Source organism: Lissotriton helveticus, chromosome 1_1 (assembly GCF_964261635.1).
Source record: "Lissotriton helveticus chromosome 1_1, aLisHel1.1, whole genome shotgun sequence".
NCBI classification, from domain to species: domain Eukaryota; kingdom Metazoa; phylum Chordata; class Amphibia; order Caudata; family Salamandridae; genus Lissotriton; species Lissotriton helveticus.
The window spans coordinates 1,919,134,282-1,919,151,171 of NC_136057.1; the positions used below are offsets into that span (position 1 = coordinate 1,919,134,282).

General features: G+C 46.2%; 1 protein-coding gene across 1 annotated transcript in view; it reads right to left on the reverse strand.

Annotated features, from left to right (window-relative positions):
- Nucleotides 1-16,890, reverse strand: part of LOC144765937 (uncharacterized) — a 277,263-nt gene that overhangs the window by 226,787 nt on the left and 33,586 nt on the right. The window contains exons 4-5 of the mRNA XM_078650341.1: nucleotides 12,478-12,544; nucleotides 12,080-12,368 (exon numbers count right to left, since the gene is read on the reverse strand). Coding sequence (XP_078506467.1) covers nucleotides 12,080-12,368; nucleotides 12,478-12,544 — 356 coding nt within the window. The remainder of the gene's footprint in view (nucleotides 1-12,079; nucleotides 12,369-12,477; nucleotides 12,545-16,890) is intronic.

Below are 16,890 nucleotides of genomic sequence, written 5' to 3' on the forward strand. Positions count from 1 at the left end.
CCTAGGTGAAAGAGAAAGTCATGATCCCAGACAGAGGACAGGGCCTTGGTGAGGCAGTGGGGTAAAATGGCTGACCCTAAACCCTATCGCATAAGGGGGAGAGCAGTGCAAAATCAAATTGTAAAAGTTTGTAAATGTTTAGATGCCAGGAGGACTGGAGCTAACAATCCTGTTTGATGCAGTGTGCCACAATGGTGTCTCCTCATTGGGAACTGTGGATCTCCATGAGGTGTGGCGTGCATGGCACCCTACTCCCCTGCTTTACTAATGAACCCAAAATAACCTGTTCTTTGGGTGTCAACACAAAGAAAAGCTCCCCTTACCAATTTACAGTCTCCCCCAACAGAGGGAATTTCCAAAACCCCAGGGGTACTGCTGACCCAGCTCCTGTTGAGGACCAGAGCCTGGGAAAATCATGGAGTGCCACCTCCTGCTGTCCATGCTTGAATCTGGGGAAGCAGGAGTAGTGATGCTTGAGAGGACCCCACCTACAGTCACGGATGGGAGAGTAAATATTAACATATCCCACTTAGGCACTAGAACAGTGTTGGTCGAGCAGACCGCCAACTAGGCGTGCAGGTTATGGATCACATGCTGTCCCTCTGGAGGATGGGTCATGGGAGCCCCACAAGATGGGCAGAGATATCCAGACAATAAAATCGAATAAACACATGTGACAGCACTTTCCATGGGAAAAGAAAACAATTGCCAGAAATTTGCACCAGAAGGCCCAAAAATGTGCTTATTTCGCCCTGTGGTGCTCTTGGAAGGGCATAGGCAGCAAGAGTACAGCATACTCCCTTGGAAATTCAGGGGCATATTATCAAGGACCCATGTTAAAATTATCGCTGTTTTATCGGCAGAAAACTGGCGATAAAGCGGCCATAATGGGCTTGATAATAGGCCCTTGTTAATTCCCATAGAAGCCCATGTTAACACCAGAACATGGGCTTCTATGGGAATTAACAAGGGCGTATAGTGGAAAGCTGCACTGGGCTGTAACACCAGTGATGGATAAAGCCACTCTTTATTTATGGTTAGTGGTGCTGAAAAATATTTTGCAGTGTTGGAAAACGTAATAAAGGTGCAGATTAAAATTGACTACTGTGATACCTAAAAATACTGGGTGCACATTTATTATATATTAGATTGAATGTTATTAAAAAAAGGTCCCATCTTGAACTGTTGTGATATTATTGTATTCAGTGTTTTGTTGCACCTTTTTACCTTAATTGGTATTGCTATTACCTGACAAAGCAGCTAGGCTGGACTTTAATGTCTGCACTCCCTTAAATTGTGTCCAGCGTATGTGAGAGGTATTGCAATGATTTAGGGTTCAGGGTTTGCTGGTGTGCAAATTGTTAGAAATCCCTTCAGGCAAAGGGAACAGGGTACTTTTAGAAGGCCTACCTCTTCCGTGAGATTGTTCATTAGTATGTGCCCCCTATTGGTTGTGAGGTCTTGTAAAGGGTATCACCATATGAATTTCCACAAGCCATCATGTACATACTTGCAAAACAAATATGGATACTATTGAGTAGTGTCTGTGCAATACAATACTTTTCTTTCTTATAAGAAAAGGCCCTAACTGGACAGTTATTTATTATGTAGTGTTTGGTGCATGCCTGAGGACTGCTTCACTAGCCGGCAGTATGTCCCTTAAATAAGCATTGCACATCTTTGCTTTCTTACCACCAAAGAGTCAAGTGTTCCATGGAAAGGGACGATTTTGGCATTATCACCTGTGAAGGACACACATTCTCCCCATTAAATAACACACTTTCTTTCCGCATGCTATTGGCTTCAAGACCTTCGTTGACTAGGTCTTACTGTAACTGACAAGGTGCAACTAACTCAATGATTTTCTGAATTAATATATTCCATGTAGGCAAAGCAATTTTGGCAAATACAGTGCATGGCCCATTTCTGGGTCTGCACAAGTGAGCTGAAGATGTTTATGAAACAGATCTGATTATTCTGTCTGAAAACACGCAACACCTAAAGTCATACATGTTGGACCATTAGTATATAAAACATTACAACAGGTGTGTTACAAATGGGGTCTCTAGTTTGCAGTAGTTTGCACCCCATGTAAGTAGGGACCCACACTCTTGTCAGAGTAAGTGTAGTACACACTAAGTTTATCTGTGCTCACCCTCTGGTAGCTTTGCTCGGAGCAGTAAGGCTAAACTAAAGAGGCAATGTGTAAAAAATGTTGGCACACAGTAATACAGTGAAAACACCACAAAAGTAATTCACACTGGTTTAGAAAAATATCCAATATTTATCTAAGTAAACAAGATCAAATGGACAAAAATCCATCATAGACAAGTCAAGATATGAATTTTTAAAGATTAAATGCAGTTATATCACTTAGAAAAACAATAGCTCTGGCCAGGGCTATCTCGATGTGCTTGGCGGAGTCAGATCCACAAGTTGTAGCCAACCGCAATGGTGCGCAGGCCAGCTATGGAGTCCTGCAGACCGCAGTGCAGTACCTTGGAGATTTTGAGACTCAACGACGAAGCAAGGCGCTGGGAAGGTAAGAAGTCGCTGAGGCAGTTGCAGTGTTGGTTTCTTATTGCTATGCAGGTCGTTGGCGTGTTGGCACTCGGGGAGGGTGATTTCACAATGGAGGTGAGACATCACTGAAGCAAGTGCGGTGTCAGTTCGTGGAGCCGGTGCAGAATCATTGAGCCGTTGATGCCCGGGTATGATGTGAGGTGCAGGGGAGGTGATGCAGCAATTGCGGCGAGGCATTGGTTCCAATATGGTGTGGTCTTGATGGAGTGTTGAGGGTCAGCCCACGAGGCATCGACTTTACGGCATTGTTGTCCTATCATGGGGCCACAGGTGCTGCCGTAAAGTTGGAGTCTGACGTCTTGGAATTCGGTGGCGCGGTCCTTAGGCTCAGACCATGGCAGATCTTTGGAGGTGCTGCGGCAACTTCGGGCTTGCGTTGTAAGTCTTGGTCATTGCATTGAGCGGAGACCATGGCTTCGGTGCAGGCAGCGGCCTGGTTCTGGAATGGCGCTCGAAGTTGATGTGCTTATTTTCTTCTGTTTGGCACAGAAACTCACTTCCAGGGGCCCAGGAAATGGATTTGGCAACACTTGACAGAGTAGGGTTCTCAGCAGAGGAATCCAGGTAGTGCAGAGCGTCTTTGATATCCTGAGAATTCCAATAGGAGGCAAGCTCAACTCAAACCAGTGGAGAAGCTTTAGAAAGCAGGATGCAGAGAGGAAAGTCCAGTCCTCTCACTGCCAGGACAAAAGCAGCAGGCAGCAGCCCAACACAGCAAAACAAACAGCAAAGCATTTGTCCCTCTTGACAGCAGAACAGCTCTTCTTCCTGGCAGAAAGTTCTCAGTCCAGAAGTGTTCTGAGTATATGGTGTCAAAGGTCCAGTACTTATACCCATTTTAGCCTTTGAAGTAGGGAGACTTCAGAGAAAGGTCTTTGTAGTGCACAATACACTGTCCTTCCTGGCCCTAGCTCCGGACATACTACAGGGGTTTATGCAGCTCTTTGTGTGGGGACAGCCTCAGCCCTATTCAGGTGCAAGTGTCCACTCTTCTCACCACTCTAGCTCATGAAGACTCATCAGCCTGGTGATGGGCCATCAGGATATGCAGTATAATTTCAAAAAGGGGGTGGTGATGGACAGGGTATCTGAGGTAATCAGAACACTCCTACCCAGTCAACAGATCAGGGCTTGATCCATCACCGTTTTTTAGCTCACTGCACCATCCCAGTTCAGAACCTGGCTATATGCAAATTAGTCTGTCCCTGGCCCAGTGCATCATGGGAACAGGGCAGACCAAACTACCAAGCCAATTCTTCACTGGAAAGGAAACAAGCTTCCGGGGACCGGTTTCTGGCATTACAGCCGTCTTCGGCCCGGCTTGCTTGAATCCTGATGGTGCAGTGAGCAAGGGACTCATGTCTGAGCATACCCTTCCACACTTGTGGTGGCCAAAATAATTTCAAAAAGGGGGTGGTGATGGACAGAGTATCTGAGTTAATCAGAACACTCCTACCCAGTCAACAGATCAGGGCTTGATCCATCACCGTTTTTTAGCTCACTGCACCATCCCAGTTCAGAACCTGGCTATATGCAAATTAGTCTGTCCCTGGCCCAGTGCATCATGGGAACAGGGCAGACCAAACTACCAAGCCAATTCTTCACTGGAAAGGAAACAAGCTTCCGGGGACCGGCTTGCTTGAATCCTGATGGTGCAGTGAGCAAGGGACTCATGTCTGAGCATACCCTTCCACACTTGTGGTGGCCAAAATAATTTCAAAAAGGGGGTGGTGATGGACAGAGTATCTGAGTTAATCAGAACACTCCTACCCAGTCAACAGATCAGGGCTTGATCCATCACCGTTTTTTAGCTCACTGCACCATCCCAGTTCAGAACCTGGCTATATGCAAATTAGTCTGTCCCTGGCCCAGTGCATCATGGGAACAGGGCGGACCAAAATACCAAGCCAATTCTTCACTGGAAAGGAAACAAGCTTCCGGGGACCGGTTTCTGGCATTACAGCCGTCTTCGGCCCGGCTTGCTTGAATCCTGATGGTGCAGTGAGCAAGGGACTCATGTCTGAGCATACCCTTCCACACTGGTGGTGGCCAAAATAATTTCAAAAAGGGGGTGGTGATGGACAGAGTATCTGAGTTAATCAGAACACTCCTACCCAGTCAACAGATCAGGGCTTCATCCATCACCGTTTTTTAGCTCGCTGCACCATCCCAGTTCAGAACCTGGCTATATGCAAATTAGTCTGTCCCTGGCCCAGTGCATCATGGGAACAGGGCAGACCAAACTACCAAGCCAATTCTTCACTGGAAAGGAAACAAGCTTCCGGGGACCGGTTTCTGGCATTACAGCCGTCTTCGGCCCGGCTTGCTTGAATCCTGATGGTGCAGTGAGCAAGGGACTCATGTCTGAGCATACCCTTCCACACTTGTGGTGGCCAAAATAATATCAAAAAGGGGGTGGTGATGGACAGAGTATCTGAGTTAATCAGAACACTCCTACCCAGTCAACAGATCAGGGCTTGATCCATCACCGTTTTTTAGCTCACTGCACCATCCCAGTTCAGAACCTGGCTATATGCAAATTAGTCTGTCCCTGGCCCAGTGCATCATGGGAACAGGGCAGACCAAACTACCAAGCCAATTCTTCACTGGAAAGGAAACAAGCTTCCGGGGACCGGTTTCTGGCATTACAGCCGTCTTCGGCCCGGCTTGCTTGAATCCTGATGGTGCAGTGAGCAAGGGACTCATGTCTGAGCATACCCTTCCACACTTGTGGTGGCCAAAAGAAGCTTGTTTCCTTCCCAGTGTAAGAATTGGCTTGGTAGTTTGGTTTGCCCTGTTCCCATCATGCACTGGGACAGGAACAGACTAATTTGCATATAGCCAGGTTCTGAACTGGGATGGTGCAGTGAGCTAAAAAACGGTGTTGGATCTAGCCCTGATCTCCTGACTGGGTGAGAGTATTCTGCTTAATTCAGAAACTCTGTCCATCACCACCCCTTGTTGTTAAATATTTTGTCCACCCTAAGCGTGGAAGGGTATACTCAGATGTGAGTCCCTTGCTCATTGCACCATCAGGATTCAAGCAAGCCGGGCCGACGACGGCTGAAATGCCAGAAACCGGTCCCCGGAAGCTTGTTTCCTTCCCAGTGTAAGAATTGGCTTGGTAGTTTGGTTTGCCCTGTTCCCATCATGCACTGGGACAGGAACAGACTAATTTGCATATAGCCAGGTTCTGAACTGGGATGGTGCAGTGAGCTAAAAAACGGTGTTGGATCTAGCCCTGATCTCTTGACTGGGTGAGAGTATTCTGCTTAATTCAGAAACTCTGTCCATCACCACCCCTTGTTGTTAAATATTTTGTCCACCCTAAGCGTGGAAGGGTATACTCAGATGTGAGTCCCTTGCTCATTGCACCATCAGGATTCAAGCAAGCCGGGCCGACGACGGCTGAAATGCCAGAAACCGGTCCCCGGAAGCTTGTTTCCTTCCCAGTGCAAGAATTGGCTTGGTAGTTTGGTTTGCCCTGTTCCCATCATGCACTGGGACAGGAACAGACTAATTTGCATATAGCCAGGTTCTGAACTGGGATGGTGCAGTGAGCTAAAAAACGGTGTTGGATCTAGCCCTGATCTCTTGACTGGGTGAGAGTATTCTGCTTAATTCAGAAACTCTGTCCATCACCACCCCTTGTTGTTAAATATTTTGTCCACCCTAAGCGTGGAAGGGTACACTCAGATGTGAGTCCCTTGCTCATTGCACCATCAGGATTCAAGCAAGCCGGGCCGACAACGGCTAAAATGCCAGAAACCGGTCCCCGGAAGCTTGTTTCCTTCCCAGTGTAAGAATTGGCTTGGTAGTTTGGTTTGCCCTGTTCCCATCATGCACTGGGACAGGAACAGACTAATTTGCATATAGCCAGGTTCTGAACTGGGATGGTTCAGTGAGCTAAAAAACGGTGTTGGATCTAGCCCTGATCTCTTGACTGGGTGAGAGTATTCTGCTTAATTCAGAAACTCTGTCCATCACCACCCCTTGTTGTTAAATATTTTGTCCACCCTAAGCGTGGAAGGGTATACTCAGATGTGAGTCCCTTGCTCATTGCACCATCAGGATTCAAGCAAGCCGGGCCGACGACGGCTGAAATGCCAGAAACCGGTCCCCGGAAGCTTGTTTCCTTCCCAGTGTAAGAATTGGCTTGGTAGTTTGGTTTGCCCTGTTCCCATCATGCACTGGGACAGGAACAGACTAATTTGCATATAGCCAGGTTCTGAACTGGGATGGTGCAGTGAGCTAAAAAACTGTGTTGGATCTAGCCCTGATCTCTTGACTGGGTGAGAGTATTCTGCTTAATTCAGAAACTCTGTCCATCACCACCCCTTGTTGTTAAATATTTTGTCCACCCTAAGCGTGGAAGGGTATACTCAGATGTGAGTCCCTTGCTCATTGCACCATCAGGATTCAAGCAAGCCGGGCCGACGACGGCTGAAATGCCAGAAACCGGTCCCCAGAAGCTTGTTTCCTTCCCAGTGTAAGAATTGGCTTGGTAGTTTGGTTTGCCCTGTTCCCATCATGCACTGGGACAGGAACAGACTAATTTGCATATAGCCAGGTTCTGAACTGGGATGGTGCAGTGAGCTAAAAAACGGTGTTGGATCTAGCCCTGATCTCTTGACTGGGTGAGAGTATTCTGCTTAATTCAGAAACTCTGTCCATCACCACCCCTTGTTGTTAAATATTTTGTCCACCCTAAGCGTGGAAGGGTATACTCAGATGTGAGTCCCTTGCTCATTGCACCATCAGGATTCAAGCAAGCCGGGCCGACGACGGCTGAAATGCCAGAAACCGGTCCCCGGAAGCTTGTTTCCTTCCCAGTGTAAGAATTGGCTTGGTAGTTTGGTTTGCCCTGTTCCCATCATGCACTGGGACAGGAACAGACTAATTTGCATATAGCCAGGTTCTGAACTGGGATGGTGCAGTGAGCTAAAAAACGGTGTTGGATCTAGCCCTGATCTCTTGACTGGGTGAGAGTATTCTGCTTAATTCAGAAACTCTGTCCATCACCACCCCTTGTTGTTAAATATTTTGTCCACCCTAAGCGTGGAAGGGTATACTCAGATGTGAGTCCCTTGCTCATTGCACCATCAGGATTCAAGCAAGCCGGGCCGACGACGGCTGAAATGCCAGAAACCGGTCCCCAGAAGCTTGTTTCCTTCCCAGTGTAAGAATTGGCTTGGTAGTTTGGTTTGCCCTGTTCCCATCATGCACTGGGACAGGAACAGACTAATTTGCATATAGCCAGGTTCTGAACTGGGATGGTGCAGTGAGCTAAAAAACGGTGTTGGATCTAGCCCTGATCTCTTGACTGGGTGAGAGTATTCTGCTTAATTCAGAAACTCTGTCCATCACCACCCCTTGTTGTTAAATATTTTGTCCACCCTAAGCGTGGAAGGGTATACTCAGATGTGAGTCCCTTGCTCATTGCACCATCAGGATTCAAGCAAGCCGGGCCGACGACGGCTGAAATGCCAGAAACCGGTCCCCGGAAGCTTGTTTCCTTCCCAGTGTAAGAATTGGCTTGGTAGTTTGGTTTGCCCTGTTCCCATCATGCACTGGGACAGGAACAGACTAATTTGCATATAGCCAGGTTCTGAACTGGGATGGTGCAGTGAGCTAAAAAACGGTGTTGGATCTAGCCCTGATCTCTTGACTGGGTGAGAGTATTCTGCTTAATTCAGAAACTCTGTCCATCACCACCCCTTGTTGTTAAATATTTTGTCCACCCTAAGCGTGGAAGGGTATACTCAGATGTGAGTCCCTTGCTCATTGCACCATCAGGATTCAAGCAAGCCGGGCCGACGACGGCTGAAATGCCAGAAACCGGTCCCCGGAAGCTTGTTTCCTTCCCAGTGCAAGAATTGGCTTGGTAGTTTGGTTTGCCCTGTTCCCATCATGCACTGGGACAGGAACAGACTAATTTGCATATAGCCAGGTTCTGAACTGGGATGGTGCAGTGAGCTAAAAAACGGTGTTGGATCTAGCCCTGATCTCTTGACTGGGTGAGAGTATTCTGCTTAATTCAGAAACTCTGTCCATCACCACCCCTTGTTGTTAAATATTTTGTCCACCCTAAGCGTGGAAGGGTACACTCAGATGTGAGTCCCTTGCTCATTGCACCATCAGGATTCAAGCAAGCCGGGCCGACAACGGCTAAAATGCCAGAAACCGGTCCCCGGAAGCTTGTTTCCTTCCCAGTGTAAGAATTGGCTTGGTAGTTTGGTTTGCCCTGTTCCCATCATGCACTGGGACAGGAACAGACTAATTTGCATATAGCCAGGTTCTGAACTGGGATGGTTCAGTGAGCTAAAAAACGGTGTTGGATCTAGCCCTGATCTCTTGACTGGGTGAGAGTATTCTGCTTAATTCAGAAACTCTGTCCATCACCACCCCTTGTTGTTAAATATTTTGTCCACCCTAAGCGTGGAAGGGTATACTCAGATGTGAGTCCCTTGCTCATTGCACCATCAGGATTCAAGCAAGCCGGGCCGACGACGGCTGAAATGCCAGAAACCGGTCCCCGGAAGCTTGTTTCCTTCCCAGTGTAAGAATTGGCTTGGTAGTTTGGTTTGCCCTGTTCCCATCATGCACTGGGACAGGAACAGACTAATTTGCATATAGCCAGGTTCTGAACTGGGATGGTGCAGTGAGCTAAAAAACTGTGTTGGATCTAGCCCTGATCTCTTGACTGGGTGAGAGTATTCTGCTTAATTCAGAAACTCTGTCCATCACCACCCCTTGTTGTTAAATATTTTGTCCACCCTAAGCGTGGAAGGGTATACTCAGATGTGAGTCCCTTGCTCATTGCACCATCAGGATTCAAGCAAGCCGGGCCGACGACGGCTGAAATGCCAGAAACCGGTCCCCAGAAGCTTGTTTCCTTCCCAGTGTAAGAATTGGCTTGGTAGTTTGGTTTGCCCTGTTCCCATCATGCACTGGGACAGGAACAGACTAATTTGCATATAGCCAGGTTCTGAACTGGGATGGTGCAGTGAGCTAAAAAACGGTGTTGGATCTAGCCCTGATCTCTTGACTGGGTGAGAGTATTCTGCTTAATTCAGAAACTCTGTCCATCACCACCCCTTGTTGTTAAATATTTTGTCCACCCTAAGCGTGGAAGGGTATACTCAGATGTGAGTCCCTTGCTCATTGCACCATCAGGATTCAAGCAAGCCGGGCCGACGACGGCTGAAATGCCAGAAACCGGTCCCCGGAAGCTTGTTTCCTTCCCAGTGTAAGAATTGGCTTGGTAGTTTGGTTTGCCCTGTTCCCATCATGCACTGGGACAGGAACAGACTAATTTGCATATAGCCAGGTTCTGAACTGGGATGGTGCAGTGAGCTAAAAAACGGTGTTGGATCTAGCCCTGATCTCTTGACTGGGTGAGAGTATTCTGCTTAATTCAGAAACTCTGTCCATCACCACCCCTTGTTGTTAAATATTTTGTCCACCCTAAGCGTGGAAGGGTATACTCAGATGTGAGTCCCTTGCTCATTGCACCATCAGGATTCAAGCAAGCCGGGCCGACGACGGCTGAAATGCCAGAAACCGGTCCGCAGAAGCTTGTTTCCTTCCCAGTGTAAGAATTGGCTTGGTAGTTTGGTTTGCCCTGTTCCCATCATGCACTGGGACAGGAACAGACTAATTTGCATATAGCCAGGTTCTGAACTGGGATGGTGCAGTGAGCTAAAAAACGGTGTTGGATCTAGCCCTGATCTCTTGACTGGGTGAGAGTATTCTGCTTAATTCAGAAACTCTGTCCATCACCACCCCTTGTTGTTAAATATTTTGTCCACCCTAAGCGTGGAAGGGTATACTCAGATGTGAGTCCCTTGCTCATTGCACCATCAGGATTCAAGCAAGCCGGGCCGACGACGGCTGAAATGCCAGAAACCGGTCCCCGGAAGCTTGTTTCCTTCCCAGTGTAAGAATTGGCTTGGTAGTTTGGTTTGCCCTGTTCCCATCATGCACTGGGACAGGAACAGACTAATTTGCATATAGCCAGGTTCTGAACTGGGATGGTGCAGTGAGCTAAAAAACGGTGTTGGATCTAGCCCTGATCTCTTGACTGGGTGAGAGTATTCTGCTTAATTCAGAAACTCTGTCCATCACCACCCCTTGTTGTTAAATATCAGGATATGCAGGGCACAACCCAGATCCCTCTGAGTGTGACTGTCTAGAGTGAATTCGCAAAGCACAGCTGTCATCCAACCCAGCCATGAATTCTAGGGACTGGAAAAGTCACAGAATGGTTAAAGTAAGAAAATGCCAACTTTCTAAAAAGTGTCATTTACAGACCTGAAATTTAAAAACCATCTTCACTAAAATATATGTTTATAAATAGTGAGTACAGAGACACCAAACTTCAATTTTCTCTCTGCTTCCTAATTGGAAGATACAATTATAAAATGTTACAAAACAGTTTTCACATTCAGGACAAGTAAAACTTAAAAGCACATGTCCTACCTTTTAAATAAACTGCACCCTGTCCCTGAGGCTACCTATGGCCTACTTTAGGGGTGCCCAACATGTAATAAAACATGTCCGATTTGAGCATTGCAAGTAGGTGAATGTGCCAGGTTGACATGGCAATTTAAAACTGCACATGCAGGATCTGCAGTAGCCGGCCTGAGAGAGTTTTGAAGGGCTACTCATTTGGGTGGCACAATCAGTGCTGCAAACCACTAATATTATTGGATTTATAGGCCCTGGGCACCTGTAGTGCACTATACTAGAGACGTATTAGTAAATCAAATGTGCCATTCATGGAGAAATCAAATGTTATTACCTTTTAAACACAGAGCACATGGGCTTTTGCACTGGTCAGCAGTGGTAAAGTGCCCAGAGTCCTATCACCAGCAAAAGCGAAGTTCAACACACAGTCAAAAACAGGAGGTCAGAAGCAAAAAGACAGGGAAAACCACATCAAAAGATGCTAGGTCTAACAGGGTGTTTATGGTACAGTGGTTTATGGGTGGGAATTGATTCAGGATGTACCTGTATGTCAGTAACATTTGTTGCCACAATCCTGAAACATGATGCCTAAAAAGGCTAAGTTCTGACCCTCTCTTAGCTAAGGAAGATAAAATAAGTGGGGTGGGCCCGGTCTCAGACAAGAGTCAAAGTTCTTATACAAAGCTGCTGGCCACCTGAACACAATATGCAGAGAACATCAATTTGAAGCCTGGAGAGGTGAGCCATAAGCCTAAATCAAGATGGAAGTAGGTCCTACGGGTTCAGAAACAAGAGTATATTAACTGGCTTACCATATTCCATGTGATGTATGGTGGAAGCATCCACCATTAAAAAAAAGTGCACTGAGGTAGGCTCTACAATTATGTTTCTATGACATGAGAGTGCCCCAAACTTGGAGAAGTGTAGTGAAATTAAATGAGTGCCTATTTCCACAGAAAATCAAATATTCCATTCTGCTGTGATTTATCAGTTATAATCGGTTTTAAATGAATATGAGAAACATTACCTGTAACAAAGGAGGTCTCTTGGAAGTGTGGTATCTCATTTTCAGGGAGATAAATCCTGGTCAGTTGAAGGCTGTGAATGTGACTTTCAGGGAGGTTTGCAGACAGCTCAATCTCAGAAGATGAAGTGAGCACAAAGGACACAGACCATGCCCCGAATCCAAGAGTGGTGATGCCATTCTTGGAAGACTTCTTATAGATTTTCTCACCCGCTTTCTTCTCTACTCTCACCTGGCCCCCTGCATTGGTGAGTTTTCCTGCATGGATGGCGGCCCGGCAGATAGAAGACATCTAAGAGGAGAGGAGACAAGGTTGGTGAAATAGCCATTTGTCATATGGATGTTTGCCTTCTTTCTGTCTCAGTTTGAATGATGAAGTATTGTCTGGAAAAAGATCTTACTTCTGTGTAGATATCAGTTCCCCAAACTTTCCATTCCTGCTCCTGGCATCCTTCAGGGCAGATAACTCTACAAAGGGAAAACAAAAAGGCTGCACTCAGTTTTTCTATGAACAGCTCAAATCTTTGCTGTCTGTTTAAAATGGAGAAAAAACTAAATTTTAAAAACCTTCCCACCATTTAACCTATAAACACAATACAAACTCTGAAGATCTTTTGACTGTAGTGTGAGTGATCCATCTTTGATGATATTTTTACTCGTATATGAGTGCACCACACTTTGAGGATATTTTGACACAGATGTGAGTGATCCACACTTTAAAGATATTTTGACGCTCATGTGAATGGCCCAAAATTTGAGGAGATTTTGACGCTCATGTTAGTATGCACATAGTGAGGAGATTTTGACATTCATGTGAGGCTTATCTTGAAAAATGCTATCTTTCCTTTTGGGCTCAGTGGGGATCTTTAAATTGGAATCGAATGAATTCCTGATGTGGAATTGTGTGCCTTTTAGTTTAAAGTGACCACCCACTGTAGAGAAAAGAAGCAGTTCTATTTACAGCGTCCTTGTAGAAAATAGTTTTGTTCGTTTTTTGATATGGATAACATTGATGCCAATGCTTCTAATGATACACTCACATATATGATGAAATTGCATCACTATTATCAAATTCGCCCATTATAAACTCCCCAGAAACCCCTCAGAGAAACGTGATCAGGCAGGCTCTGCAACCTAGGCCCGTGGTAACTGATTGGCAAGTCACAGGTGGGCAGGGCCGGACTGGGAACCACAAACGGCCCTGGCAAAATGCTCGGCCGCCACCGCCCCACCCTCCCCACTTAGGGGGCAAGGGGGGAGGAGAGACGGTGCCGCCGAGCTCTTTGCCGGGGCCGGTTTTTGGCCGATTTTGGTACAGGGCTGGTTTTGCAGCTAAGCTGCAAAAACGTCCCTGTAACAAAAACGGCCCCCAGGGGCACAAAACCGGCCCCCACCCATGCGGCGCACCGGGGGATTGCCCGGTGCCTGCTATGGCCAGTCCGGGCCTGCAGGTGGGTTGGCAAGTAGCGACCAAGAAACTCAGGTTCATCCCCCAGAGACCGCAACACCACCACAATGGTCCAGGGAAAGTGCCCCAAAAAAGCACACATGGCCAGAGGGCTGCTCATATTAAAAAAACACCATACCGTCAGATACCACATGAAGTTAGGAGCACACAGCCAATCAGGACACAGCGCGCACACTACAAGCAGTGATCACACGCCCCTCATACCGGACATCTGGGCATACTACCTACTGGCACACATTGTGTCTGCACAATGTCGAGGCCCACCTGCATCTGTTATCAAGGGCCTATTATTTATGACTCCACAGACATGGTCCGCATTGTTTAACAAAATAGGATTGCCAGGTGCGCTTGTATCATACCCAAAACTGTATAAAACTCGCTCATATTGATTGCACTTTGAGACAGTCCTCAGAACTGTTTCTGTGGGCTGTGCTCCCGGCCAAACTGTTTAATTAAACCAACTGTTTTGCTAAACTTTTCTTGACTTTTGTTTGTTCAAGGTAAATTGATATTCCACCAGGTTACTTGAGGTGGGAGCCCTAGTAGCAACCACAATCCTTGTCAGGGTGAGGCACAAGCCAACCCTCAATTAACCTGTGCTCAAACCTGTAGCAGAGGGGCACAGAGCAGTCAGGCTTAATTTAGAGGCAATATGTAAAGTATTTGTGCAACACTTCAAACAGTAATAAAATGAAAAACACAACATACAGGAAAGTGGAGTATTATGTAGTGAGTCTGGTTAAGCTTTACTATGTAATACTCTCACAATACCCCAAACTGTATCCGTCGGATTAATGCTAATAAATCCGTATCTCAGTCCTGATAGTATGGCACAGAGCAGTCATGCTTTTCTAAAGGAACACGTGTTAAGCTTTTCAGAGTACCAACATGGATAATAAGTAATTGACACAACTGAAAAGAAATCCTACACTTATTTATAAAATAAAGCAGATTTTTATATAAATTTGGACACCAAAATGAACACAATTGGATAATTATAACCAGAGTTATGGATTTTAGAAGGAAAAATAAACCAATGCAATTCACTACAACAAAACTTTAAAGTTGCGGTCAATGGAGAAAAGCACTAGTGACAATCAGTCACTTGCAGGACAAGTCCAGTAGAAACCACCGGAGGGGATACGTTATTGTGGGTCCCAGGAACAGGCCACACCAGTCAGTCAAATTGTACATGGTTTGTAAGGTCAGGGAGCAGATTGGTGCTGGCTGACCCTGGTGATGAAGCGGGTTTGGCGTGGAAGCTGGTTTTACTGCTTAGACAGTGTTGGTGTGCAAATGGATGCAAAAACCAGACTACGGGGCCACTGAGGTGATGAGTTGAAGATGCTACGGATTTCCCTTGATATGCAGCGTCAAACAAAATAGTGGTAACTGGACTGTCCACCAACAAACCTTGGCAGTGGCAAGTTCAGTTTGGAGTTACTTTGATGTCCGAGAATCCAGGGCAAAGCAATAGCCACTTGAAACTTGCTGGAGATCAGAATTACATTTCCCACAATGCACTGGACCATTTTGGGCAATCCTACTGTGTGCCCGATGCCCAGTGATTCTTTGGATCCAGAAGGGTTCAGTGCCTGCGGGCTGAAGGGACTAGTGCCTCTAGTCAAAGGGAATTCTGGAGTTGCCTTTGGCTCTCAGGAAAGTTTCTCAAGCTTCTGCAACTGGTCTCTATTCCGGGACAAGTTGCAGTCATGCAGTTGCAGGGTGGTTGCCACAGGTGCACAGTATTGCTCCTTAACTTTGTGCAGGTCCTGAAGTCACAGACGTTGGTCTCTTCTTTGTCCTTCATTGCAAGTTGAATCAGATTTCTGGTCAGTTTCTGGTGCCATGGGTGCCCCTTAAATCCTTTAGGGGTGCTGGTGCAAATAGGCAATGTGAACTAGTCCCAGCAGTAAATCTGTCCCTGAGGTGACCACATCTGGGGAAATGTGTGTGACGTTCTCTACCCAGAATCCTCTATTCTACAACTTTTAAAAATGGCTGAAACCCTCCTTGGCTTGACAGACCAGGTGGCGCATCCTAGGGGTGTGGCCAGCCTTCTGGGGGTGTACACATTCTGACTACATAATTTTCCCACCTGCTCGGATGCAAATGTGTTTGGAGGATGGCTGTTTTCTTCTTTGGGAGTCATCCTGTATGCATATCAGAAACGATGTAAGTTTTGAAGCTCACCGCCTCGATGTGCCACTTAACTAGCCATCCAGTCAAGGAGAGAGGAGTCACCTCCTTAACATACAGGCCTTTGTTTCTGACTCCTGGGAGTATTCACACTTTTTGGCAGGGGGTCAGATTCCTGTCATGGCTGCATCAGCTGTAAGTTGTCAGCCAGGGCACAGGAAATATTGGGGCAACGAGGTGGGCAATCTCTAAGGTAGTCACCTGGGTGCATGCCACATTAAATCCAACTTTTGAATAAGGTTGAGTTTAATGATACCAAACATGACTGTTATATGTGTACTGCTGAGGTACCTGCTGTAATTTTACAGTCAACCTATCTTTGTAGACTATCTTTAAAAGTCCATTGTGTGCAAACTCGACTTTGGTAGTATGGGCATTTTAAATGTGACAATCGATCTTATTTGTTACATATTAGGCACCCCCAAGACCTCTCCTAGGTGTCCCTGGGATGGGGGCATGTAACGGTAAGCAAGGACCTTATAAAAGATGTTTTATATGCCCTGGTGAGGAAAAACTGCCCATTTCATTTTTAGCAATTGTAGATACTTGGCTAACATTGCAATGTTTTATTTAGCAATATCTAATTCTAGGAAAGGAGAAAATATCATTCAAAAATTCAAAAGATTGGTATTGATAAAAGCAATAACTTGCTATTGTTTAATTTATCATAACTAGTCAGAAGAGAAGATGTTATAGAACTTTCTCTTCTGTAAGCCAAAATCCAGCCTTTTATTAGTCTCTGCTTATAGGTCAGCCTTAACAGGCTTAGCCAGGCTGCTTTGATTAAGTGATAAGTGGCCTGGCAGGACAGGAGGTCACTGATGGAGAGAGCTCTGCAACTGTGGAGGCTAGGTCATAGAGAGGTGGCAGAGTAAATCAAACATAGCTCAAAGAGAGAACAGATCAGTAAAGAATGCTAGCCATACTTAGCCCCACATCCTGTGCCCCAGCCAGATGGCAGGTTTAGGAGACAGATTTGCAGAAGTCAGGTGAGGAAACCTAATGGAAATGAGCCACACTGTGGATTGGTTAGCTCTGGAGAGAAATCATCCATGTTGGATTTTGGGAGTGCAGTGCTGCATGGACAAGGAGATGCAACACTTTGGAGGAGGTTGTCATGCTTTTTGGTGGTGCCCAGAATCTCATT